The 27,582-nt window shown below is 36.7% G+C and overlaps 1 protein-coding gene across 9 annotated transcripts; it reads right to left on the reverse strand.

Moving 5' to 3' along the window:
- Positions 1-23,926, reverse strand: RESF1 (retroelement silencing factor 1). 9 transcript variants are annotated; one of them, XM_039882359.1, is made up of 8 exons: positions 23,775-23,910; positions 22,759-22,797; positions 22,343-22,431; positions 14,329-14,457; positions 14,069-14,139; positions 4,549-9,557; positions 3,192-3,275; positions 1-733 (listed from the first exon to the last, which is right to left on the reverse strand). In XM_039882359.1, the coding sequence occupies exons 6-8, from the start codon at positions 9,497-9,499 to the stop codon at positions 567-569; spliced, it is 5,202 nt and encodes a 1,733-aa protein (XP_039738293.1). In that variant the 5' UTR covers positions 9,500-9,557; positions 14,069-14,139; positions 14,329-14,457; positions 22,343-22,431; positions 22,759-22,797; positions 23,775-23,910; the 3' UTR covers positions 1-566. The 9 variants fall into 9 exon arrangements, with proteins under 9 accessions (XP_039738293.1, XP_039738289.1, XP_039738292.1 ...); XM_039882355.1 differs by having other exon boundaries at positions 14,069-14,142; XM_039882358.1 differs by lacking the exon at positions 23,775-23,910 and adding an exon at positions 23,395-23,526 and having other exon boundaries at positions 14,069-14,142.
- Between the last annotated feature and the right edge of the window lie 3,656 nt (positions 23,927-27,582).

Consider the following 27,582-nt stretch of genomic DNA (forward strand, 5'->3'; position numbering starts at 1 on the left):
TTATGATTTCAAATATATTTTTTTAAAAAATAAATGTTTATTTCAAGTATGTAAGTAAGGTTTTGACATCATCCAAAATTCTGTTCAGTTTTAACAAGTATAAAACAAGACTTCTGACAAAAAGTTTACAATTAGGTATAAAATACTTAGGAATATACTTTGACATTCAGTGAGCACTTTTAAAAACTAAGTTTTGCTAATAAGTTTTAGAAAAAAAAATATATTTGCAGTCTCAGCAAAAATAAACAAGTCCTTAACTGAGGAATAGTCCTGCCTCAGAATGGATAGTTAGCATTTCAAAATAAGTTTTGTGTAAGAATTCCTTTTAAAATATGGTGAACCTGGCTCAATAATTTTAAAATTCAATACCTTATGGTTTCCCTGACAAATACCATCATCTACATCTTATGTCTGCTATCCATAACTAAGGTTCTCAGCCATTTTAATTAAGTAATTCCACTGATAAAAATAACCTAAGTGGTAACCAAACTCTTTGACCAAGAAATTTTATCATAGCCATCCTATTTCCAGTAAAATATTCTGAACAGAAAATGAGAGAAATTTTCTCATTTTAAAGGACTGCTACCAAGGCTTCTGCTTCTCTTCTCCATGTACATCTTTTTGTAGGTTTGAAACATTGTTTTTGAATCCTTTACTGGGTTTTGTATTATCTCAAATCCATCTGCACTGAAGGTTCTCTTGACGACTCTTGAATTAGCCACATTATCATCATCTACGGAAACAAAAATTTCATTTATTTACTTTATTATTACTGTTAACATTAGTGACCAACATACAGTCAATCAAAATAGATCGAAAGTACACATTCTTCTCTGGGATAAAAAATTAGGGTGAGGAGTTAAGTCAGACAAACTATGGCTCTTTTCCGATTGAATTATAAATTATACAAATGGCACATCTTGCCTCTCCTTCGGGGGCTATTTTCTACTTTCACTCCTGTCTTCACCGCCCAGGGCTGTTCTGCTCTACCCTTTTCCTTGCTTGATAAAAATCTCATTTATCATTTGCACACTATTACAAATGTGACCTTCTTAACAGCAATCTAAATATGAAGAGCACAAACATCAGCCAGTTTTAAACAGCGGATAGTAAAATTCTGGCCTTGTTATGCATTAGGCATTCTAAGACATGCCTGTACTTCTGTTTCATTAGACCGTTTCAGTGTGCATTAGCCTCACCATTCCTTTTCTTGATAGGCCCAGCTTTACATACTTCTGTGCCTTTCTAGATGTGCTCCTATCTCACTATTTCCTAGATTCAGCGTTCCCACTTTTCATTCCTGCTTTTGCCATTCTTCTCTGGATGACAGATTTGTTTTACCTATTTCTGCCTAGGCAGGTCAAGTATTCTGTCTTCTTTAACTGTTTCATAATTCTTTTATGCCCTTGTTATCTTTCTTTCATGACATCAGTAATGTTGATGGCCTGAGTTGGGTCTCTAAGTTGCTTTCCATTGGATTCTGTTACTTCTTCTTCAACCTTACCCTGACCGGTAGTTTTCTAACTTGCTCTATCCACACTCCAAACTTTGCTACCAAATTTAGATGTATACTTAAATGTTTCTGTATAGCTGTTTGGGAGTTTGTGACATTTGTTTTTGTCTCACTTCACACAGGTTTCCCATTCTCCAGTCTCTTCATCTTGGTCTATGTTTTATCTTTCACTCTTTCCCTGACTCCATTCAGATTGAGAGAGTTCGATGACTTATATCTTCGCTTTTCTCTCAAGTTGCTGCAAATCTCATTGTGCTTATACTCTGGTTTGTGTTTTTTCCATGATTCCGAGTACTGATATTCCACTTTCACTGTTTATTGTTCATCCTAGATGTGACTGTTTTTATGCCTGTCATTTAGCTCATGCTTATCTCTGAGCCTCTTTGGTCAACCTGTGCATGCATCTGTTTCCCAAGTAGTTTCATATTCAGATTCCAATTATGAACTGGAATCTCTCACCTTCTCTATGAGTTAACATTTATGTCTCTCCTGTTTCTAAGGACCTTTCTTGCCCCTATTTACATGCCCATTTCCATCTTTTGCATTTCTGACTTTCCATGTTCCAAATTTAAGTCTTTTCTACTCTCAGATCCCTTTTCTGGTTGTTTTCCTGTTTTGATTAGACATTTCTCTTTTGATTCAACTTTAGTTTTTCCCTACGTGCATTTTCAATGTGTAGGACTTGGTTTCTAGATGTATTTGTGCTTTTAGCTCTCTTCTAAATCTGTCACATTCCTCTTTTAAAGAATGTGCTTCTCTTTTGTTGCTCACGGTGGAATTGTTTCTCTCCATTTCCGAGCGACTATAAACTCTTGTCATTACATATTCGACCGACCAAAATAAGATAAAACTTCTGAACCCTAGCTTCTCATTCTTAATGCAAAAGCCTAAAAACAAACTACATTCATTCCACTAATTAAATCGGATAATAAAAACTTTGGTTTTTCTGGTTTGGCCCTCAGCCCGAATCCCTCCTCAACCAAAAAAAAATGTTAACTAAGAGCATCGGTCTCTCATCATCAAAATAATTCAATTACACATTTAATAAACATCAAGAAAGGGAATCCAGTTCAAGTCCCTAATATTCAGTTAGGAGCCTTACAATTTTAGTCAAGTGATCTAAGCTGTCATTGATAAAATGGGAACATCCCTGCCTACCTGGTTTTGAGATTTAAATGAATTGCCTTGCAAATCATCTAATCCAAGGGTAGGCAAAGAAGGTATGGCCTGCAGGCCAATCCCAGCCTCTAGCCAGTTTTGGTAAAAAAAATTTTTTTAAAGTTTAATTGCAACAAAGCCCATAACATTCATTTATTATTTTATGGCCCATAATATTCATTTATTATTTTCTCTTACTATAATGTCAGAGATGATTATTTAGGGGAGAGAGACCTTACAATCCGCAAAACCTAATATTTATTGCCTTGTCCTACACAGAAAAATTATGCCTATCCTCATCTAACTCATTGTGATGAGAATTACTTTCTTGTTAAAAGCAAACAGATCACTGCTTCCTTCTCCACGGCATGAGAGAAAATAGGAGAGAATGTCTTCCAACCCTCGTACATACAAATACTGAATCATTTAAAAACGAATGTAAATAAAAATCCAACATCACAATAGTTTTGTAAGTATAACCCAGCTTATACATGACAGAGTGATAAAGAAATGATTTTACCTATTTCTTGGTTGGCTTCTGGAATCCTTTTCTCCTCAGGTATGTATTTTATCCAGTCTTCTTTTGTACTTTTTATTCCTGAAACTATTTAAATATTCATTTTCAGATGTCTAGATATTGCTAGTTACCACTTTTATTACTATAATGAATGAAAATCGGGTAAGCATAAAAGAGATTTTAAAAGGCATTAAATATATTCACAAAACAATCCTAAAAAGGACCTAAAAAAGTACTTTCTCCCATTTGAAGCTCCTAAATAATCTCATGCTAGAAAATTAGTTGTTTTAAAAGTTTGTCTTCACTATGTAAATTATGTTTCTCCTACTTGGGGTGAACGCCCAACGCATCTCAAGGTATTTAAGGGTACATGATAGAAAACATCATTCACACTGCCCCCACCCACTTTCAATGCTCCTATTACATCCATGCCTCAAATTCTGAGGATATCTAGTTATAAGCACCAAGTGAAATCATCAGTACTTTACAAAATGAATTTTATACTTTTAATCATATATCCCTATCACCTTCCAAGAAAATGTACCTTATTTACACTGTAATTTTACGTACCCAGTTACCACCTAAAAGGCACAGGAGATACTAAGGTTTCCATTCAAATCATTTAGTTTTCCAATCTGGGTTTCCCGGCACAATGTTTTATATGTAACATCCACAACCCATAAATGTTTCCTTACTACCACAAATAATTAGTCATCTATTTATTCCTTCCCTCCTATACTATGTGAGAATTCTACCATTCAGCTAACCAATAGTTGCATTTGCCTTCCTGGGTTTGGTGACTTAACACTAGACAGTACTGTTTCCACGGTCCTCCTTCATGAGTAGACTAGATGTTACCACTTTAACTTCAATAACAGTCACCAACTGCTTTAAAGATGGTAAATGAATGAACCTTTTATACGTAGTATAAAAAGATATCTTTAATAATCATTACATACCTCCTGACAGACCAAAATTTCAAATTCACAGGACTTTCAAATTGCAACTCCGAAGGAAAATCAACAAAAGTAAACTTGAAATAATGTGCATAAGACACTTTTCTAGCTTAACACAATACACGTTTTTTACTATATAAGGTTCTTGGCACACCTTACAATTTTACATGCCTCATCATTGGTACAAATAGTACAATTTACAATTAAGGGAAGACAAACTTAAAACAAATATTGCCTGATGAACACCTATTTACTGAGAAAAATAATAAGTAATGGCAAAATGTGTTCATCTTTCACAGCTACCCAAGATTGCAGGAGAGGTGCCAACCTACTTGACCTACGACTCTTTACAATGTTGTAGACACCATCAAAAACAAACAACAACAAAAAAATATATACTGGACCTTGCACAGGGACTTGCTCCTTCCCGGGACAAGACTGCAGATTCTTCTGGCCTTCACTGGAGTTTGTACTCTTATTAATTAATCCATCTGGACATAATTTAAACTCCAGCATGCTTCGTTTTTCTGTAGCATCTTTCTTAGGTAAAATGCTCTTCGGCTTATTTTCCAGTCTCTTCTCTTTCTCTTTATTAAACTTCCTAGGTAAACTTTCTAATTTTGTGAGACAAATGCTCTCACGTTCAGTGCATTTAAATGCAACTCTGTTCAGATATTGTTTCCTTTGCTCCTTTGCTTGGGGAGACATCTGGCTGAATTCAACTTCATTATTTATATTAACATTTTTGTCTAATTTATCAATCCACATTTTATCAGGTTGCTTTCCACCAGCTGTACCTTTAACATTCCTTGAAATGTGTGTTTTAGACCCCTTGGAACGGTGGATTTTGAGGATTTTACCATGGCTTGTACAAATATTTAATGATTCTTTAGAGGTCTGTACACTACTATGTCTCTCATTTGATTTCCCACTCTCAATTTGCATAGAGTGTTTACTGGACCACATGGACTGAGAATCACATGGTGTATTTTTCGCATAGCTTTTCTTTGATGCTTTGCTACCCATTGCTTCTTTATGCTTCTGCTTTTGTAAATACTCCTGTGATAGAACTCTATTAATTTTAGATGAACTATCCTTAGAGCCTGAGGACTTGACATTTGATACTGTCTTTTCTTTAACTCTAGCTCTTTCAGTTGGGGTTGACAAAAAATTATGTATTTTAAATGTACCACCTCCATTTTTATTCTGCCCTTGTTTATCGTATTTCATCCTCTTTATCTCAGAATCAAGTATGCTCTCTTCTTCTGACTTCCTTTTTTCTAAAACTTTTTGTTCAGAGTCATCTGTTTTCAATTTTCTCTTTTCTGGCAATACTGACTGTACTGAAGAACCATTCTTCACGTGCAGATCTTTATTTGTCAAAAAACCTGTCTTTGCTTTTAGTGGACGTAACTGTGCTATGAGCTTCCTCTGCAGACTCTCTTGAGAAAATTTTTTATTACTAGACTGAAAAGTTACCTCATGAAATTTCAGTTTTCTTTTGTGACTTTGTGAGGAATCTATGTTTTTATCACCTTCAGATAAAGGCTGACCAGATAATTCCTGTTTTGTCTTTGTTTTTAGAGAGCTGTTATGTTTTATTTTGAATACATCTTCTATATACTTGCTTTGTTCTATTTCAGGAGAACATTCTTTCTCATCTGGAAAAGTCAGAGCAATCTTTGGATTGTTACTTGGAGGACTATAAAATCCAAAAAGAACATCTCTATCAGAGGTACTCTCTTCTTGCTTACAACTGTTGGTCTCCAATGGAGAACACTGATCTTTCCCTTTTTCTTCCTTTGAAGTAGAGTTCTTGATGGAATCACACTGGCATTGGGGCACTCCATCATAAACCATAGAAAGCCACCCCAATGCACAGCAATCGACATCATCTTTCTCAGAATCCAGTATTAAAGGATTACGACTTCCTCCATCTGTATGTACTTGTGGGTCACACTGACTCCTTTCTTCTGTGACAGGCTTTGCTTTCTCAGGTTCTGTTGATTTGTCTACCTCACAGTGTTGATTGCCCTGTTCAGGAAATATTTCTTTCATTTGCTCTGAGTTTAATACTGTAATGTGTATTTGGTCTGTTGAGTCTTTTGAGTCACAGCTGGTTTTATCACAAGACTGATCTTTTGAGATTTGGTCTGTTATTTGTTGTGCCACAGAACCTTCATGTGTGTTCACAGGTTCAATACCATAGGGAAATTCTTTTAACAGTTCTGAAAGCTGATCATGTAGGTATAAGATGGATGTCTTATCATCAAGAATCTCATTTTTTGCAGGATCCTGGGCAGTGTAATTGCAGGACACATCAATTTCCTGAGGGTTACCATCCTGTTGAGTAGCAGCTGATGAACATGTATCTTTAGCTGTGCTTTCTTGTTTATTGATATGCTCCAAGTCATTTTCCTCTCGAATTTCACTATTTGATTCTGGAAGTTGCAGTGACTTTGATTGATCAGGCATTTTATGTGAAACATCTGTGTGCTGTACATTATCTTTTTGAAAACCAAAGTCTTTATTTTCATTGATATTGTCTGATGGTTCTTTTTGTTGTCTACTACTAATCACTTGATGATTAAGTAGAGATTTCTGTGACTCGACTTTTTTCACAGGCGAGTTGAATATCTCTGCTATTTGAGAATTATAAGATATATCACCTTCAACAAGAGAACAAATATTGTCAATCTGTAACATATCACTATTCACAATATCACTGTAGGAGGCCTGCTGATCACTCATAGGATAGTGAATATCAGGCTCTGATTTGATATGCTTTCCTTGATTGGCATTAGGTGTGTCTTCTGAATTAACATTAGTTGACTCATTTTGCTTTTCTTTCAGAATAAGTGGGAAAATCTTGGTGCTAGTTGTACTTGCTACTGGTTCATTAGCTTTCGAAGCAGTAGTAACTCTTGTATTTTCTGCCAATTGATTCTGTAAGCTACAAACACTTCCTTCTTTAATAACAGGATACACTGTTTCAGATAAAGCTTCAGATGTTACCGCTTTGACAGGCAATGTTTTGACATCTGAAAGAATTAAAGGTGACACTACAGCAATCTGAAGTTCTGTTCCTTTTGTAATAGTGGCACCCGAAGACTCATAATTCTGCACTACCATTGACAAAATTGTTTCTTGTGAGCTGTTAATCATCTTATTCTGAGAATTTCCCACAACTGAAACTGGACTCTTATCACAGATTTCCACAGGCTTTGAAATTCCAATTGCTATTTTGTTTGTTCTTGACTCATTACACTGTTTGTTTCCTGAAGATTCTGAAGGCTGCTTTTTCCACAGAGAAAGGCATGTTGCTAGCAATTCCATGGAACACTGACTGTCACTTTTCGAAGACATTTCATTTGCTGAGGATTTATGCTCAAGGCAAGAAATGCCTGAAATCTTGGCATTCATGTTACAAATACTTGGAGTTTCCATGTTTTTCAAGTTCAGTTGGTTACCAGTGATTTGGGTATTGGGACTCATTTCAAAACTATGTGGTTCAGAATCCTGAACAGTTCCATGAACATCTTTTAATAATGTCTTTTCAATTTTATCTCCATGTGCAAGAAGACTGAGAAGTAGCCTATTTTTATTTAGATATTTTGAAGGTAATTTCTCAAAAGCCTTAGGCTGAGGAACAGTAGTTGTTTCAGATTTCGTTGGCACATTTTCTTCAATGCCGAAAAAATTTTCTGAGGAAAACTGGGTGTTATTTAATGTTGCATGGGTACTCCCTAGAGTTGATGTCTTTAAAGTTGTAACTTTCAAATCATTTAACTTTTCTGGCACTGTCAACTTTCCTGAACACACAGAATTTTGTAAAATGGAACTGACTTGGTTAAAATTTCTGCAATTGGTGTCCTGAATGTTGGAATTCAAGGTACTTTGTGTTCTACTTGTTTCTTCTGCAGTTTCCATTACTGTTGGTGGTTTGTCCTCTACAGGCGCTGAAGTAACTACGCTTACTTGTGGTCCAGGAAGGATTTTGGCAGTTTGTTTCTGAGACAGTTCAGAATTTTGAGCTGATTCATTACAAGAGATTTTAGTTGTTTTACTACAACCTGCTGCTATCAAAAGACCTTTACTAATTTTAATTTTCCTTGCCAGTTCAGAGAATTTCTTTTTTATTTCTACCAATGTTTTAATATCCCTCACTAACTTTTCTTTTGTGGCGCTTGTGTCTAGTACTTGATTTGAAGTTAGAGTGCAAGAATCCCCTCTTTCCTCTTGATTATTTTGAGTAAGAATCTGAACAGCATCCAAAGAAGATCCAATAGGTTCATTAAAAGGCTGACTGACATCAGTGTTTACTTTCAAGTTACAGAAATGTCCAATCGTGCTGGCATTTTCATTAAGGTTTTGCCACTGCTGTTGAAAGCCTCTGCAAAAGTCTTTCCTTATTTCAGGTAAGTGTGTTTCCTGACTCTGAGGAACTTCCATAGAAGAGTGTTTAATAACATGCTGAGTACTTTGCAAAGGCTGGCTTGCATATCTACAGTCATAAGGAGGAGGAGGTCTTTTGTCGGTATGAGTGAATGCATATTGAAAGGAATGTACAGCTGCAGTCTGCTTTGACTGTAAAGTCAGTGTAGAATTTGGAGGGTGACTATTTTTAACTTGTAACGATGTAGGTGGCAAAGGAGTTTGTGTCTGAAGTGTAGGATCTTGCAAAAAGTTTTGTGATGAATAACTGTATTGCTTTGGAAGTGGTCTGTAATCTGGATAGGTCAGTCCATTGGATGTATACTGTTGTGCCCAGTCACCCTGTCGCTCCGATAAAGATGAGTTAAGTTTCCGGTTACCTTGATAAGTTATAGGAATTCTTATAGAATTAGAAGGAATCATTTGTACTTGCATAGAATAGGTATCCGATGTTACAAATTGATTCTGTAGTGTGTGTGTATTGAGTGTATTAGTTCCAAAACCAGTTTGTTGAGGTACAGTTGCCCCTGTATGAGAAAGTGTAGAATTTCTCACTGGTGGGTTCAACCACACATTTTGAGCAACTCCTGAAGGCATTTGCAAATTGTGATTTAGCTGTTTGGGTCCTTTAACATTTGCATATGTAATTTTTTCTACCGAAGTCTGCGAGGCCACAATTGTCCCACTCTGCATATCAGAAACAGAGCTCTGTTGAGGAGTTTTATAATTTCTGATGTTGAACAGTGGCTGTGAAACTGGATTTGAATTACTGAGAAACATGCATGCTTCTTGGTTACTTCCAGGGTAGTTTAAAGCATTTTGAGATGGTGTGTTTATTAAAGTTGTCTCCAAAAAAGATGATTGGTTTTTAGGATACAATGGTGGTAAGGTGACACTCTCTGGGTTTATGTTCCAATTCATTGTTGAGTTGATGTATTAGCAGTGTATTAAAAGTCAGTTCTTTTTGAATGTCGAGAATCTGTAGGAAATAAATATCATTTATTACCAAAACTGTTTAGCCCAGAGGGAACATCTAAGAAAATTAGTTTACCTTAATATTAATGCTGACTACATCATAATTCCTGAAACCTTAGACTAGACAAATCCTCATTTTTAATTTGGGAAAGAGGAATAGCAAAAGTGGATTCAACAATAAATACAACAAATGTTAATAAAATCTCTAGGGTATTTAATAGGAATTCATGCTACATAATACAGTTAGCACTTTATGTTTAAGTGGTGATTACTTTCTGCTTTTATTGTTAACTAGCTCTTTATTCTAAGTAACCCACGCTCACTATTTTAAGAAGTTCAAATATATTACTGTCCATCTCCATACTCCCTAAGGGTATCTACTGTTGCCTTCTCTCAAAAACTTTCCATACATAAAAAACAATAATACATAAATAAAACTTGATCTTTTAAACAAATGGAATCCTACCAAACACACTGTGTACAGTTTGCCTGATTTTCATTACTATACCTAGAATATCTTATTTTACCACACACATTTCTAACCTCATTGTCAGAATAATATTCTATTTTATGCATATATCACCATTTAACCAGTAATGTATGGACTAGATACAGGCATACCTCTTAAATGTATTGTGTTTTACTTCACTGCACCTCACAGATGTTGCATTTTTTACAAACTGAAGGCAAGAAGCTCAATGGGTAAAAGATTACAACTCACTATTGTGATATTTTATTGTGGTGATCTGGAACTGAACCCACAATATCTCCAAGGCACGCCTGTATTAAGTTTTTGCACTTATAAATTTTACTAAGCATTCTTGTACTTATGCTTTTATATTTCTACTAAACATTTCTAGAAATTCATAGATGTGAAATCAATGCGTCGAAAGACATTAAAACTATTTTCATAAACAGTGATGAAACTGCATTCCAAAAAAGTTGAAATAAGTTTACTCTCACCAACAGTATACTGAGAAGCCTAACAATGGACAAATCCATATCCATAGTAAATGATAAAGGAAAGATAGATTAAAAATAAATTTGACTTACATGAATACTACACTCAACAACTTCAGAATATACATTCTTTCTAAGTGCATGTGAATTTTTACTGATATTGACCATATGGCTGGACCATAAGCAAATCTCAAATTTCAAAGCTTAAAATAATCCAGTGCAATTCACAGTGGAATTAATCTAGAAATTATAGAAAAAATGTAGCTAGAAAATTGCAAAATTATTGAGAAATAAAGCATGCACTTTATATTCAAACAGTGAGAGAGATCTCTGGTGTCTCTTTCTAATGACACCAGTCCTACTGAATTAGGGACCTACTCCTACAACCTCCTAGAATTACCTCTCTAAAGGCCCCATCACCAAATACAGTCACATTGGAGGTTAGCGCTTTAACGTATGAACTGGGGGGTGGGGCACACAATCCATTTTGTAACAGGTTCCCATCCCCATGTTTACATAAGACTTGAAGACATTTTATAGCATTAAATACTTATTTTTAAAAAGGAGTGGGAAACAATCTCCACATTTATCACAAGAAGTGAGAATAAGTTCAACTACAGAAATAGAATAGAGTGAAATAAACACAAAATGAACAAAAATACAAAGACTCAACAAGCCACAAGATGGTTCTATAAAAAGAATAATAAAAATCATTAAGCCTCTGACAACACTGTTCATGAAAAAAATACAACATAATATTGGGAAAGGAGGCTATCACTAGACCCTACAGACATTAAAATGATAAGTATTTGAGTAACAATTCAAATACATTTAAAATTTAGGTGGATTGAAGAAAATCCTTGAAAATCATGGCTAACCAAAACTGACGTAAGAATACCACATCTCTTTTAAAGAAATTACACTTATAATTAATTATAATTTAAATAAATAAATTACAAGAATACAAGGTTTGCCATTTGAAAATTAACCAAATTACAATAATTTTAAAAATCATGTAATTATTTCAATAGATGGAAGAACTTTTGATGAAATCCAATATCCATTCATTAAAAGAACAATTTTATCAAACCAAGAATAGAAATTTCCTTAATTTTAATAAATACTAACTTCAAAAATTTAGACGAACAAAAATGTAGATGCCACTATCACCCCGTTATTGTATCAGAGTACTTAAAAAGTAAGAACTGGGAAGGAAAACATAAAACTGACTACTCATGAAGAAAATGCAAAAACAATCTACTGATCTTTCAGTTGTGAATAGCATGATGAGACAGGAAGAAATAGAACATGAAAAGGCAAATTATGTAACACCAAAAAGTTTTGTATACAAGGGTGACCATTATTTCATCAAAGAAACTGAAACATTATTAGACCAAAAGACAGTACTATGAATAACCAAAATGACAGGCATAAGAAAAGACTGCCTCTGGACAACCCAATGATATGCATCTAGACTAGCAGGCATCAATCAATGTTTGTTGAATGAACAAACATTATCTTTAATTGCCAAATACCAAATTAAAAAGAAGTCCTTATTTAAACTTATAGACGGGAAAAAGTTCCTCCTCTCTCTTCTTTATATCTATGCCAACCATACACGTCACACGATTTCATCATTAAGCATTTCAGTACCTCAAAAATGACTTCTTAAAAAACGTATATATAAAGGAAGAACAAATGAAGCCTAAAGTCAGCAGAAGGAAAGAAATAATCAAAATTAGAGCAGAAATAAATGAAATTGTAAACCAAAAAAAAAAGAAAAAGAAAAAATAACAACAACGAAGAGCTGGTTCTTTGAGAAGGCTAATAAAATTGACAAACCCTGGCTAGATTCACAAAAAGGACACAAATAAACAAAATCAAGGATGAAAAAGGGGAAATTATGACTGGCATCGCAGCAATACAAAGGATCATACAAGAATACTATAAAAAAGTATATAATAACAAATTTAATAACCTAGAAGAAATGAACCAGTACTTAGAAAAATACAATCTTCCTAGACGGAATCAAGAAGATCTGGAAAATCTAAATAGATCGATAAGCAGCATGGAAATTGAAACACTCATCAAAAACCTACCAAAAAGTAAAATTCTAGGACCAGATGGCTTCACTAATGAATTCTACTAAACATTCAAAGAAGATTTAATACATATTCTCCTCAAACTCTTCCAAATAATCGAAGAGGAGGCAAAACTTCTCAACTCATTTTATGAGGCCAATATTACTGGGATACCAAAACCTGGAAAAGATAAGACAAAAAAAGAAAACTACAGACCAATATCTCTCATGAACACAGATGCAAAAATCCTAAATAAGATACTAGCGAACCAAATACAGCAACATATTAAAAAGATTATACACTATGATCAAGTGGGCTTCATCCCAGGGGCACAGAGATGGTTCAACATATGCAAATCGAATAATGTGATACACCACATAAACAAATTAAAAAATAAGAATCATATGATCATATTGAAAGATGCAGAAAAAGCCTTCGACAAGATACAGCATCCATTTATGATCAAAACACTTAACAAAACCAGTATAGAAGGAAAGTACCTTAACATAATAAAGGCCATCTATGACAAACCCCCAGCCAACAACATACTTAATAATGAAAAACTAAAAACCTTCCCTCTAAGATCAAGGAACAGGGCAAGGCTGTCCACTATTGCCACTGTTATATATAATTTAACACTGGAGATCCTAGCGAGTGCAATCAGGCAAGAAAAAGATATAAAAGGCACCCAAATAGGAAACGAAGAAGTCAAACTGTCACTATTTGCGGATGACATGATTCTCTATATAGAAAACCCTAAAGACTCCACAAGAACAACTAGAAACAATAAGCAAATACAGTAAGGTCTCTGGATACAAAATTGATGTTCAAAAATCCAGCATTCCTATACTCTAATAATGAAATGTCAGAAAAAAGTAGAAAAAATAATTCCTTTTGCAATTGTAACAAAAAGAAGAAAACACCTAGGAATAAATTTAATGAAACATGTGAAGGACCTATGTAATGAAAACTACAAGACCTATTGAAAGAAATCAAAGAAGATACAAAGAAATGGAAAGATATTCCAAAGTGTTCCACAGCCAAAGGTATTTGGAGAGTGTCTACTAATATGGTTAAATTGAGGAAAACTAGCATTTTTTCATTGGAAAACTGATTTGTATTGGAAAAAACTACAGATACATCTATAAAAAAATCAACAAAACAACAAACACCAACACTTCGGTGTAAAAGCTACTTTTCAGGAATTCCAAAAGTATTAAGATTATTGAACTTATCATAGCTCTGGCTTTTTGTATCCATAGTCATAGGAGAAATTAGGCTAACAGTTCTCAAAAGAGGCTTTCAATAAATTATTCTACATTTTACATTATAATACATCTGTAGTATGTTAACTATAACTATAAATAATAATAGCTAACATTAGAATTTATTATATGGCAAGAACTGTGCTGCATTCTCTACATACATTAAATCACATTTAACTGTCAAAACAAGTGAAATCAAGCAGTCTTACCTAAGCAGTAACATCCATGGCTGGCAGGGCTGCAAGCCCCACTATCACAGCTATTAGGTTGTTTCTCCACACTGCTATACAGACAGAAAGGAGAAAAGACCAAATAAATGGATTTGCATATAATTTCTTACCAAACAGCAAAACCAGCATCGGTGTCCCTAGTCCAGAGGGTGATACTGAGGCTGCTAAGGAGCCAGCTGTAGATATTTTACAGCCTGCAGCTATATCACAAAAGAGAGGTGGCCAAGTCCTATGCTCACCTGAAACTAAGGAGGCAGATAAGGGACCACTCGTGGTTCTGTCTCGCAAGTCTGTTTATCAACCTTTGTTCTGGGTGGACTGGCAGTGTGTCCTGCCAAGATGTGGGTCAGACTGAGATTAACTGAGGCCTGTAAGAGAAAGAGGCACCCTGGTAAAGTTGTTCACCTATATCTCCACGCTCCAGTTGTTCATGTATCTAACTAAAAATTCTATTCAGAAGCACTGGCCTATCAATTAGACACTCTCATTGTACTTTCTCTTAGGCAACACTGGGTAAGTGACTAGACTGTGACTTCCAGCAGGATAGAATAATCAAGCCTTTTGTGAAGGTCAAGCCACAATGAGGCTTTTTATATGAAGCCAGCTAAGTATGTACTAGATAGCATCAAGGTTCACCAGTGAGAGCCACATGTAGAACAGAGAAGTAAGAAATAAATGGCTCTACTTTCCTGATTGATTAATCTAGGTATAGCATGGGGTGTTGGCAATCACATATATCCCATCGTGACTGGTCAGCAGGAAGTTCAGAACAATGTAACTATCATTCTGGCTAGAGAGTTTACACTTCACTTGACCCTTAAACAAATCCTCTGCACTCACGTGCATGCAGTCAAAAACCTGAGCTATCGGGGTGATTGTTTCATAAACTATATACATATCTAACCAATGTACTCTATACTTCAAAATAATAAAATAAAATGCTAAAAAAAATCCGAGCATAGCTTTTGACTCTTTAAAAACTTAACTACCAATAGTCTGTTGACTGAAAGCCTTACTAACATAAAAGAATTAACACATATTTTATGTTATACTATGATATACTGTATTCTTACAACAAAATAACTTAGAGAAAAAATGTTAAGAAAATCGTGAGAAAATAAATTTACAGCACTATATATCCACTAGAAAAAAAAAATCAATGCATAAGTGGATCCTCACAGTTCAAACACATGTTGTTCAAGGGTCAACTGTAGTTTGTTTTATTTCCAGAGCAGAGGTCAGAGACAAATTTCAGGCCACCTTTTCTAGTTGTTATTCCCTAAAGTGGGAATTAACACAGAGTACACATGAAGTCATTTATCCTTCCTTGGAGATCTGACAACTCATTTTAGAACCCTCTAGGTACTCACCTCAAGGAAACATGATCCTTTAGAGGGGTGGTCTCAAATATCTAGACATCTATGACAACCAACTCAAGTACACAATTAGTGTTTACCAAAGTATAAGCTACGTAAGATGCAGTATTCTTTTGGGTTATAAACTACATTAGGAATATAAGTATCACTTATTAAAACACGAGTGAGGCAATTCTGTGTTCCTGAGGTAGAAAAGTTCCAGGAGTAAAACTGATCAGTTCGCATAAAACAAGCTGAAATGCCTCTGTAGTGTTATCTGATAAAAGTGTTATTCCCCGTTGGTTACCCGTCATTACACACCACATTCCAGTGTTTCCTCGGATTGTCTCAGGTTCTGTTGAGAGGGTTCCAAGAATCTCCAACAGAGGCATTCTGTTAGACTCGGTTAATAGTTCACACTTTATATAACTAAAGGTTGGGATTAATCATGCAAGGGGAACCTTAAATGCCAGAAGAGACTATAGGGCAGAATTTACCTTCCTGTCAACAGCGTCAGGTAACAGATGAAGGACCCAGCAATCAGTTAAATTCAGGGCCATAACTAAAGCCTAAAAAATACACACACAGAGTTCTACTTTCCCTTAATAAGGAAACCATGGGAAACAACTTTTAGAATGAGGTATTCGGGACTTCGCCCAAGGACACAACTCCCAAGGACATCCACTCCCAACGTCAAGAACTGCTGAAAGTTTCTAAGTGTCCTTAGATTAAGATCTTCCATTGGCCAGCAGTTGTGTTGAGGATAGGGGCAACAACCTGGGGTAAACTTGATTAATGGTTTCCACCTCCACACCACTTGACTCCCCTGGGTCTATTGTTTTCCTTCCCCAGCAATCAAAGGGAAACTATGCAAGTTTTCTTGGGTGAGAAGGGATGGCAATCAGTTGTAAAATGACTGATCGATCCCTATGCTCTAATCCACCCTAGGCACAACACTTTGTCTAATGACATGATCATGTAAACAGAAAATGTAAAAACTGATAGAAACTGTGGCAATGAATCTTTAGGGCCATACTGAAGCAGTGAGCTACCTGAGGTAGATTTGTCACCCAAAAGACATCTTTTAACTATTTCAACTAAAACATGTGGCAAGAAATTGAACACAGAAGCAGAAGAGAATCTAATTATTTTCTATTAAGCTAAATTTGAAAAGAAATTTTCAAAAATACAAAAAAGCCACTTTTCTATTGTTTACAGAAAATATTCGTATTAACATGTAAGAATTTGTTGTTACTTTTAAAAATGAAATAATTTTTTTAAATTTCCTATATTTAGTTTCTAAAGCAGTGAATACTGATGTAAACTACATAAACAAATGCTCTTTGGGGTCCTTAAGAGTTTTTAATGTATATACTTCTTTTTGAGAACATATTCCCACATGTTCTGCAGTCTGCAGCTGCAGAAAAACCATGTCCATGTAATTCTTATGGAGGAAATGTTGCAGAAACATTGCAAAAATCAGACCAGGGAGAAACCAAGCACCACTCCACTCCGAGAGAGATGGAGAACTCAGGTTTATTACGCCAGCGGTCCCAGAAGAGCTAGCACTCTGAAGATCTGGGCCTCGAGCTCAGATGCAACCTTGCTTTTTTTTATAGGCTTAGTGGCATGGGCCTATTGGTTAATTTGTCCTCAGGAAGTCACAGAGTACCGGACTTGCTATGGGTTGCAAGCAGTTACAAAGAGTTACAAAGCATTAGAGTTGCTATGGGTTACAGGCAGTTACATTTGTTATTTAGTCAGAACAAGCAAAAGGGAGGATGAGTCTTTAGTTAATTTCAGGGTCACCCTGCCTTAGGGCCTATGCAGCAAGCCTATTAGAGAAGCAGAACAAAGAGCTGGATTATAAGGTTAGCCTTTTAAGTAAAAATTCCGCTTCAAGAGAACCGGGAAGCATGCACCTGACCTCTAAAGACTGCCCATGCTAATTTTTTCCTGTTGGCTTTATACTGTATCCTTTACTGGCATAAACTTTAGCCTAGAGAATACAAAAAAAGATAAAAAGGAACTAAACCACAAGTCAGGCCTCTGAAAAGATAAAAAAAAATTGATAAACCTTTAGCTAACCTGACCAAGAAAGACTCAAATAACTAAAATCTGTAATGAAATAGGGACATTACTACCAAGCTTACATCAAAAAAAGAATACTATGAACTGTATGCCAATACACTAAAACTTTTGGATGAAAAGGACAAACCTCCTGTGATGTTGTAATTTACAAAAATATATATACAGCAGGTCCTCAAACAACATTGTTTCACTATGACATAGATGCCTTAGAAACTTAAATCTTGTTTTTACCAATTAACATGTGATAAAATTGGTTTCATCATTACAGTCATTTCACCTAAAGTCGCAGAACCTATTGACCACATTAGGTTTGGACTTACCATATTTGGTCTTCACCCGTTTCTGGAACAGGACTCCTAAAACCTTTGGATTTTTAATGAGTAATAAAGGTGTCTTTTCATTTAATCGATCACGACAATATAATAAAGCCTCCATAAAAACCCAAAAGGACAGGGTTCAGAGCTTCAGGTCTGGTGAACATATGGCGATCTGGGGAGAGTTGGCATGGCAGAAGAGGGCATAGAAGACTTTTCCCACATACCTCACTCTATGCATCTCTTCCATCTGGCTGTTGATTCATATCCCTTGCAATAAACCAGTAATCTACTAAGTAAAATGTTTCTGAGTTCTATGAGCTACTCTAGCAAATTAATCAAACCCAAGGAGGAGGTCTTGAAAACCTCTGATCTATAGGTAGGTGGCCAGAAGTACAGGTAACAATCTGGACTTGCAACTAGCACCTGAAGTCCAAGCAGAGGGTTGTGGGAACCTCTAATCTGGAGCCGGAGGGTCAGAAGCACAGGTTAACGACATGCGCTTGCCACTGGCATCTGCAGTGGGGAGGAGGGCAGTCTTGTGGGACTGAGCCTTCAACCTATGAAATCTGTCCCTAGAGAACCTGTTATTGGTGTGGGCATAAACCTCCTCCCGACACACACACTGGAATTGTGTGCAGAACCCAGAAAGAAAGAAAGTGACCAAAACTGACTCAAGAAGATATAGGAAATCTAAATAGGCCTATAAAGAGATTGTACTAGTAATAGAAACTACCCAAAAAGAAATGGATAGACCCAGATGGCATTCTGATAAATCACAGCAAAAATTAAAAATTTTTAACCAATTCTACAAACTCTTCTAAAATATAAAAGAGGGACTACCTCCCAATTCAATTCTGTAAGGCCAATATTACTGTAATACCAAAATCAAAAAAGAAATCACAAGAAAACTACAGACCAATCTGTAATGAATATAGATTGGAAAACCTCAACAAAATATTAGCAAACCAAATACAGCAGCATATAAAAATAATTACATTCCATGACCAATTGGGACTTATCTCAGAAATGCAAGATTGGTTCAACTTAAAAATAAAAAATCAACGTTATATAACATATCAATAGAACAAAGGATAAAAATTACACAATCATCTCAGCAGATGAAGTCAACATCTAACGACTGAAATTAAATGCATCTTAAGATCTAACACCCTTTCATGATAAAAAACACTCAAACTAGATAGAAACTTCCTCAACGGATAAAAATTGTCTACAAAAAAAAAACCAAAAAAACCCAAGCTTACATCAGACTTAATAGTGAAAGACTGAATGCTTTCCCTCTAAGATCAGGAATAAGACAAGGATGTCTACTCTTGCCACTTCTGTTCACACTGTACTAGAGGTTCTAGCCATGGAAGTAAGGCAAACAATAAAGAAAAAAAAAAAGAAAACAAAACAAAAAAGAAATAAAAGACATCCAGACTGGAAATGAATAAGTAAAACTATCTCTACTTGCAGGTGACATCATCTTGTTTATAAGAAAACTTAGGAATCCACTAAAACACTAACAGAACTAGTTTGACTAATACAAGCCCAATATACAAAAAATATATTCCTAGGAAACATTCTCGAAAAAATTCTATTTACAGTATCAAAAAGAATGAAAACATTGGAATAAATCTAACAAAAGTGAAAATTTTATACTCAATGTTATAAAATGTTGCTAAAAGAAATTGAAGACCTAAATAACTGACCAAAGGAAAAAAAAAATCCACATTCCTGGATTAGAAGGTTTATTGATTTATAGATTCAGTGCAACACTCCCAGATTTTTTTGCAGAAATTGAGAACCTGATCCTAAAATTAATCATGAAAAAGTAAAGTTGGAGGATTCATACTCCTCAATTTCAAAACTGACTAATATTGTTAAAGAAAACAAATAGGCCAAAGGTGGGGTCACTTGCCTCCAAGACAGCAAACCAGGACTTAATTGCAGTTTCAGTCCCTCTGGCAACTGGAATTTAAGATGGAATTTCCTGAACATTAGCAAAGTAATCCACCTGGTAAGGAGCACTGTCCCGCTTCCCCCAACCCCAAAGTCGGGCACCTTGACTGAAACAACTGTTTTCTTTCTTTGCCCCACTCGGTTTCCTATAAAATTCTTCCATTTTGCATAATTTTTTAAGTTTAATTTTTCAATTATAGTTGATATACAATATTATATTAATTTTGCACAACTTCTTGGAGCACCTTTCTATTTACTAGATAGGAGGTTACCCCAATTCATGAATCGTTCATGTAATCATCCTTATATTTCCTGTTTCGATTCCAAATGCATAGAAAGAAATGCAAAATTGCCATTCTTCTGAGCATTTTCTCAGTCCGTTGAGATCCTGCTTCCAGGTATGTCTTCGGTTTGGTTCAAATAAACTCTAATAAACTTATAAAATTTTTCTACAGGTTTGAACGTTCTTACATCAACAGATATAAACCTAGAGATACTAGGGCCACTCATTTAGAAGATGTGCCTGAGAATAAAGTTATTAAGGGTGTGGTTCTGGGCAAAGATATGCTAACGGCCAACTTCTGCTTCTGTAATCTGCTTGCTTGTTTGATAATTAACTAGGGTGTGGTTAATCTGATTGCTTGTTTGATGAATAACTAGGGTGTGGTTAATCTGCTTGCTTCTTTGATGTTAACTAGGGTGTGGCTAGGCTTTTATAAGCTGCCTCTTTTGGGAGCTCGAGGCTGATCTCCTCGAACTCTGCGTGGTAGAGAGCGGTAGCGAGTTAGTCGCCGGCCGGCTCCGGCTAATACCGGCTCATAAAGGCTCATAATTCATCTCAATTGGCTCCGTGGGTCTTAGAATTGATCGCGCCACAACAAAGTCAATCGATGCTGAAGATAGCAGAGCTCAAAGACAGTGTCTCAAATCTTCAAAACTTTTTTTCAGATTCAGATGCTGGATCTAGCCAAACCTGAGGGTCAACCTACATGAACTTTTAAGTTATGAAAAGCAATAAATTTTCTTTTCAGACTTAAAAAAACAGTAATCTGCTTATGATTTTTACTTCCCAAAACTTAACTGGACTATATATCAGTTTTCCATTTTAACCACAAGTTAAAAGTTTATTTACAAATGAAGTCTTGTAATTTAATACATCTCAAGAGAATCTCGGTGACTGTCATTAAATCTCTGCAATTATTATAACTATGAGCAAATGTCTCACTTGAGACATTTACTTCAACAGGCCCACCTCCAACATTGCTCTTCAATTTATGAGCACATTTAGGGTATTAAAGAGTACACATATTACATAGCTGCCTCCCAACAAAGCATTTAGAATTCAAGGTCAACGAGATTACTTCTTTTTTTTTAAGAAAAGATTTATCATACAACGAAATAAATTTTAACTTGCATTTCTATAGAGAGGATTGGTAAATTGCTCTTTATCTTATATTAAATGCTTTCCATGTCTATTTTGCACAGAGTATGCTTCCAGTGGGGATTTAAAAGGGGGTGTAGGAGGTCGGGCTAGACAAAAATAAATTCTTGAAATTTATAAATACCTTCGAAACAGTAAGTTAGATCAATTCTCTAAATATTTATGTTCCTATTGTGCCCAAGACTTTGATAATATAAATGGGAAGAGAGCTTCCAGCACATCACAGAGATAATATGGAAAAGCAAAGCTTTGGGGCAAATTTGCCTTGGGTGGAGAATTTCATGGAGGTATTCTTCATTTCAAATAAGCCTGCAGGTAAAAACTAGAGTTGTGTCTGGTACTTCCTTATAAAAACAGAACCTACAACAGGATCTACAGTGAAAAGTTTAATCAACACAAAGCTGATAATTGATTCAGAGGTTAACTGAATTTTGTATTAAGACAGTGTTGTCTTAGGCCATAAAATATATTTCCTCTAACATAACAGCTAAAATTTATTGAGCACTTACCATGTGCCAGGAGCTGTTCCAAATATGCTACAACAATTCTATGAGGTAGGTACTACTGTTACCTCACTTTCCAGATGAGATAACTGAGGCAGACAGGTTAAATATTTAACCAAGTTTGTATAGATAGTAAGGGGTAGCCAAGATCTGAAGCTCAGAAGTCTGACTGCAGGGACCATGATCTTAATCATTACACAGGGCAGAAACCCTGGAGATGATCACTTTGGCTTTATAGGTTGGTATATCACAGACTGGTTCTCTCAGAGTTGTGTTGTGCTGCCTTTCCCCAACACCATGTGCCACTAATAATAAAATAAATACAATCAAATAAGAAACAAAGCATGTAGAAAATAACCTTAAGTAGACCTCAGTCTTAGTAACTTGGACCTCAGTCACCTCACCATAACCTCCTCTTCCGTATCTTGTAAAGATGAAAAATTGAATACTCCATGCTAAACCAACCACATTATTTCTCCTCAAGTTGTCCTACAGTTTAATTTTTAATCAATGGATTCATTTAGTTAATTTTTTTTCCATAAGAGACAAATTAGAGTAGGCTACCTTAGAGGTGACATACTTACCTTTAAATAAGATGTTATTTTTTCCTTACTGTATATGTTCCCATTTACCTCCAAACACATCAGTGTCCCTCCACAATGTTTACTTGATCCTTGGGATGTCAAGAAACATTACATAATTATTAATTATTTAATATAAAATGCATGTCACTTCTATTTATATTAAAAGTATAATAAAAGTTATAATAAAAGTACATGCTAATCCGTTCACTTGATACGACACTGCTGTGCAAAACTGTGTTACTTAAGGTTGTACCCAAAAGCATACCAAGTTGACTGAATTCTTAAGTGTGCAAAGTAAGAGAAATAGAATCTAAGTCTGACCTAAAATACCATTTTCTTTCAAATTAGAATCCCAATTTATGAGCCCTCCTCCAGGTCCAGTATTGTCCTTTCATTCCCAAACAAAAATACTTTACCTTGGCAATTTTCTTTATTAGATGAATGAGAGAATCCCACTGTACAGAGGGGAAGAAGTAACCAACACCTTAATATTCGTTCATGTCAACACTAAATAAAACTTAAATGATTTTTACAGCCAACATGTTAAACAGAAAATCCCCAAACAAGGTCTGTAACTCGCCTATTAAAATACACCCCAGCGTCATACAACATCGCCTGCTATTCTCTTTTATTTTGAAGACAGGCTCTAAAAGTATTACAAATAAATTGTTTTCACTGAAATGATTCCCCGAAAGCTAGCTGCTGAACTCAGGACCCTAAGGACATATGCATAGGGAATCCGCGTCCCTCAAGAACATCTAAAACCAGTAGGCATTTGCGCATTTAAAAATGCTTCTAGGAACGAACTATTGCTAAGGACCAGAAAACATCCGGCACAGGCGCGTTCGCGGGACGCTTGGAGATGCAAGCCGGGCATTTGTTTTGCCAGGAACACCATAATGGGGGTGGGGAGGAAGGGAACTCGATAAATAGTAAATGCAAAACAAAGATTTTTTTTTTCCACGCCAGCGACAGGAAATAATTAAAAACAGAAGCTACTCCTAACTCCCACCTATCTAACCAACCGCCCTGTAGCTGCACAAAATGCGTACTCGCTGACGCCACCCGCGACCTCCACTGTGAGGGGAAGCATTTTAAGGAAAACACCCGGCGAGGCGGCGCCTTCGGGCTCCAGCTGCACGTCCGTGGATGGCCAGAGCCGGTCCCTGCACCGCGAGCAGGGCAGCGGGCGAGACAGGCCGGCCGTGCTCGGGGCGGCGGCCCGCGGGTCGCGCGAGCCGGCGGGGACTGAAGGCCCGGAGGCGCCCGACGCCCGCAGCCCGCGCGACTCGGTCCCCGCCTCAGAACAAAAGCGCTCGGCGGGCGCGCGCCCTGCCCCTGCCCGCGGGCGCCCGGGCTCCAGGTGCCCACCGCCCGCCGGAGATCCCAGAAGGCGAGCGCGGTGCAGCCGGGTACCAACTGCCACACTCACCGACAGGCGAAGTATCAAGGCAGTGTACGAGAGGAGGTCCGGCCAGCCTCCCGGGCCCCAGAGTTTAAGTCAACTCCGATCCGCCTTCAGGGGCGGGTCGAGCTGCAAGACCCGGGCTCCCGAACAGCTGGGCCCCGCCCCGAGCGTCGGCGGCAGCTGCAAGGCCCGCGCCGCCGCGGTCCTAGTGCCGCCCGAATATGTTCCGCACTGGCCAGCCAGGCTTTCCAGTGGATTACGCCGAGGTTTGCAGACCACATTCACTTACCGATGGAAAAAACTTCTTGCGCAGTGGTTCTCTGCCTTTAAAGTGCATTGGAATTATCTAGAGGTCTTGTTAAAAAGGGATTGAAGAGCACTGCCTGGGAAATTGGCAATTCAATATGTGCAGAATAGGATTGAAAATGTTGGTTTCTTTAACAAGTTCCCTGGTCTCAGAACCAGTGATCTAGAATTATGAGGTAGACAAGCTTTCCATAGAGCTGTTGTGGAAAAGCTCCAAAATCATACCAGCGAAAAACCAAGGAGAAAGAGAACTCACATTTATTACGTCCCAGAGGATCTAGTGCTCTGAAGAATCTGGGCCCCGAACTCAGTTGCAACATTCCTTATATACAGGATTTTTACATAAGCTGATTGGTTGATTTGAACTCAGACCGTTAGAAGATGGTGGGAGTTGCTATGGTTGCAAGTAGTAACAGGAGGAAGGGCCGGAGTACTGATGGTTATGTTACAAATTGTTACAGGAAGCAGGGAGCTGCTAAGGAATACAAGTAGTTATAGTCATTGCCTAGACAAGTAGGATAAGGTGCAAGTGAGCTCTGCAAGTGAGCTCTTACATGCAGCAAGCGTATTTACAGAAACAGAACAAAAGGCTGATTAGCCTTTAATGAAATTCCTCTTCAAAGCATGTGAAAGAAAGTGCACCAAGTGAAGCGTAATGTAAAAAATTTTCAGCCTATTGCAGTAGGGAGAACATCCATTAATGCAGCAGAACCTTCTCAAAGAAAAGGAAATACAACTTTTTTACAGGAGGGTTTTCATAGGAAGTAAACAAGAGAATCCTGTATGAGCAATTAAGAATGAGAAAGGGCAGAGGCATTTAATTCTTGCGATATGGAGGACAGGGTATTCCTTTGCCTGTGAGGTTCAGTTCTTAGCTCTTCCACTTACTAGACATACAACCTTGGGGAAATCACTTGACCTATCTCTGCCCAGTTTTCCCATCTGTAAAATGAGAATAACACCTATACCTCATAGGAATTTTGAGATAGTTACTTGAACTAATATATAACCTAGAGCAGACCCTGGAATATGGTCTGGTTCACTTGGCTCAGTTATAAGGTTTTCCAGAACCAAAGCCATACAGGTCAACAAGCAGAAATGAACCCAAGGGGGAGAGAGTTTCCTTGCCAGAAAGTCTGATAGGGACTCCACCACCATCACTCCCACCCCTATGGACTCATATACAGCCTTAGGAAGGCGTAATGCCCAGCAAGATTTAATGCCCAGGAAGCTTCAGGTCTACTTGGGATGAGGTTGCTGAGCTCTCTGCCACGTATCCTTGTCCGTGTTTGTGCTGCTTTTCTCCTGTCTCCTCTAGATAAGTAAAGCTTGTCTGATTTTCCAAAAGGTTTTGGTCTTTTCACCAATCCTACCATACAACTGACATTTATGAATGAAGGAAGCTATGTAGTAAATCAGACAAATTCAATGACTCAAAGTAACCTTTCAGGGTGATCTGATCTTAAATTCCTAACTGGGCTGGTCATGGTGGGTAGTCACCCTCAGGCCTATAAAGGTTTCTCTTTGCCTTAGGCAATCTTTGTCCATGTTCTTGTGCATCTAGGTTAACACACCTCTGAAATGCCAGAAGTAATGCTCTTTTGCAGACTTTAGAATAACCACCCTCCAGGGAGCACATGGTCTTGTGCTCTAACTATCCTCTAATCCAACTACAAAGATTTCCCCACCTTACTTCCTCCCATTTTCATTTAATCTTACTTACATTCCCTCCTTAATTCCAAATGTATTAAAAAAAAACCCTGCAGAACTGTCATTCTTCAGAGCATTTGAGATCTTGCTTCCCAACATGTCATTAGTTTGGCTCAAATAAACGCTCATAAAAAATTCTCTATGGGTTTGGACATTCTTGCATCAACACATTCATCAATATAGTAGCCCTGGGGAGTCTCCAGCAAGGAGACTTGCAAAGGGAGGACACACTATCTGGAATTTGAAAGTAAGCTTAATCAAGGGTTGGGCTTTGTAGTGCCTTCTCTTTCCGATATTTTCAAGTTATTGTGCCAGAGAAACTTGTTATCCAACTGGTCAGGCCAAGGAAAGATTCCCCTAAAAGATTAGATTGCTCTAAGCTATGTCCCCTATTGTAAATTATAGATCCTCTCTCTGTGTTTCCCAACATTCGAAAGGAAAGGCTCTCAGGTCAAATTACTTTGCCTGTAGATGTTATCTCAATCTTTCAAGAGTATAACATGTAGCTCAAGGCTTGTTAACTCTGAAACTCATAAAACATGTTTAGAAAAGTGCATGACATCATTAACTTATCTATAATAAGAAACTGAAAAATAATATGAATGGACACATTTCAAAACGAAGTCAAAGCTGCTATCCCAGATGAACTGTCTTACTCCTTAAACGTTTGGAATGTTAACACTGTGCAAAACAATTTTTAAACTGGGCCTAAAGCAGCATTGTATTCCAAACAATTGTTTGCAAAGATAACAGAAAAGCAGCCCTGACTACCAGACAGAAAATTAAAGACATTCTTTAGAATTAAATCACTTTGTTAGCTTATCTGTACCTATAGAAATTCCCTCTACTCTTATAACTGTTCCCCTTCCCATTCTCATAAACACTCCTTGCCTTCACCTCTTAGTCCGACCAGTGTTTGGGTTTCTACCTGAATCAGTGCCTCCCAAATAGCTATTCTTTTGGATTCAAATAAATGCTCGTTCCCTCTCACTTTGACCTTTTATCTTGGGGTTAATAAAATTATGTTGGTTAACAAGAGATGCCTATTATTCATTGTAAAGGAATAACTGTAAGTTATAAATCAAGTCTGGTTTTCTATTTCTTTTCTTGGTTATCTCCTATATTGTTTTTCCTTCCTTTTAGTAATATTTAGCTGGGTACGAGGTTACTTAACTGGAGAATACATTCCCCAGGCCTCCCTTGAGGCTAAATATTGCCGTGTTTCAGTTCTCAAAGTGACATATGAGCAGAAATATTGTATGCTACTTCTGCCTAAGGAAATGTCTTACCCTGAAATTCCTAGATCTTTCTCCATTTGCTTGGATTGTAATGTAGAAATGACAGTAACCCGATATCAATCACGCAAAAGAAGATAATTCCTGACATGACTTTTAAAATTTTTTATGCCATAAATCTCTTGGGCAAGTTTGGTGGAGCCAATAAACCCCCTCTTAGAATAATGCTTTGGAATGCTTAAAATAAAATACATAAGATTACAAAGGAAGTTAATTAAATATGAAAGTTATCAAAATATTTTTTAAAATAAATCTATTTCTTTATTAACACAATAAATAAGATCTAGTAGCAGATCTAATAACTGATTTTGAAACTTGTGGACATAAATGATATTTCAAGCTTATCTGCATAATTATAATAAAAATACCTGTGATTTTTACAGTTAAAAGTTTACTGTTATACTGCTGTATGACTGTGGCTTTGTTGCCAACATTCATAATTGAAAGAAGTAGTCCATTTCAGTAAAATGTTAGTGAAAACAGAGTTAATTGTTTTGTCATCCAAATTCATAGTATTCCTG

This window comes from Pteropus medius, unplaced genomic scaffold (assembly GCF_902729225.1).
Source record: "Pteropus medius unplaced genomic scaffold, Ma_sr-lr_union100, whole genome shotgun sequence".
Classification (NCBI taxonomy): domain Eukaryota; kingdom Metazoa; phylum Chordata; class Mammalia; order Chiroptera; family Pteropodidae; genus Pteropus; species Pteropus medius.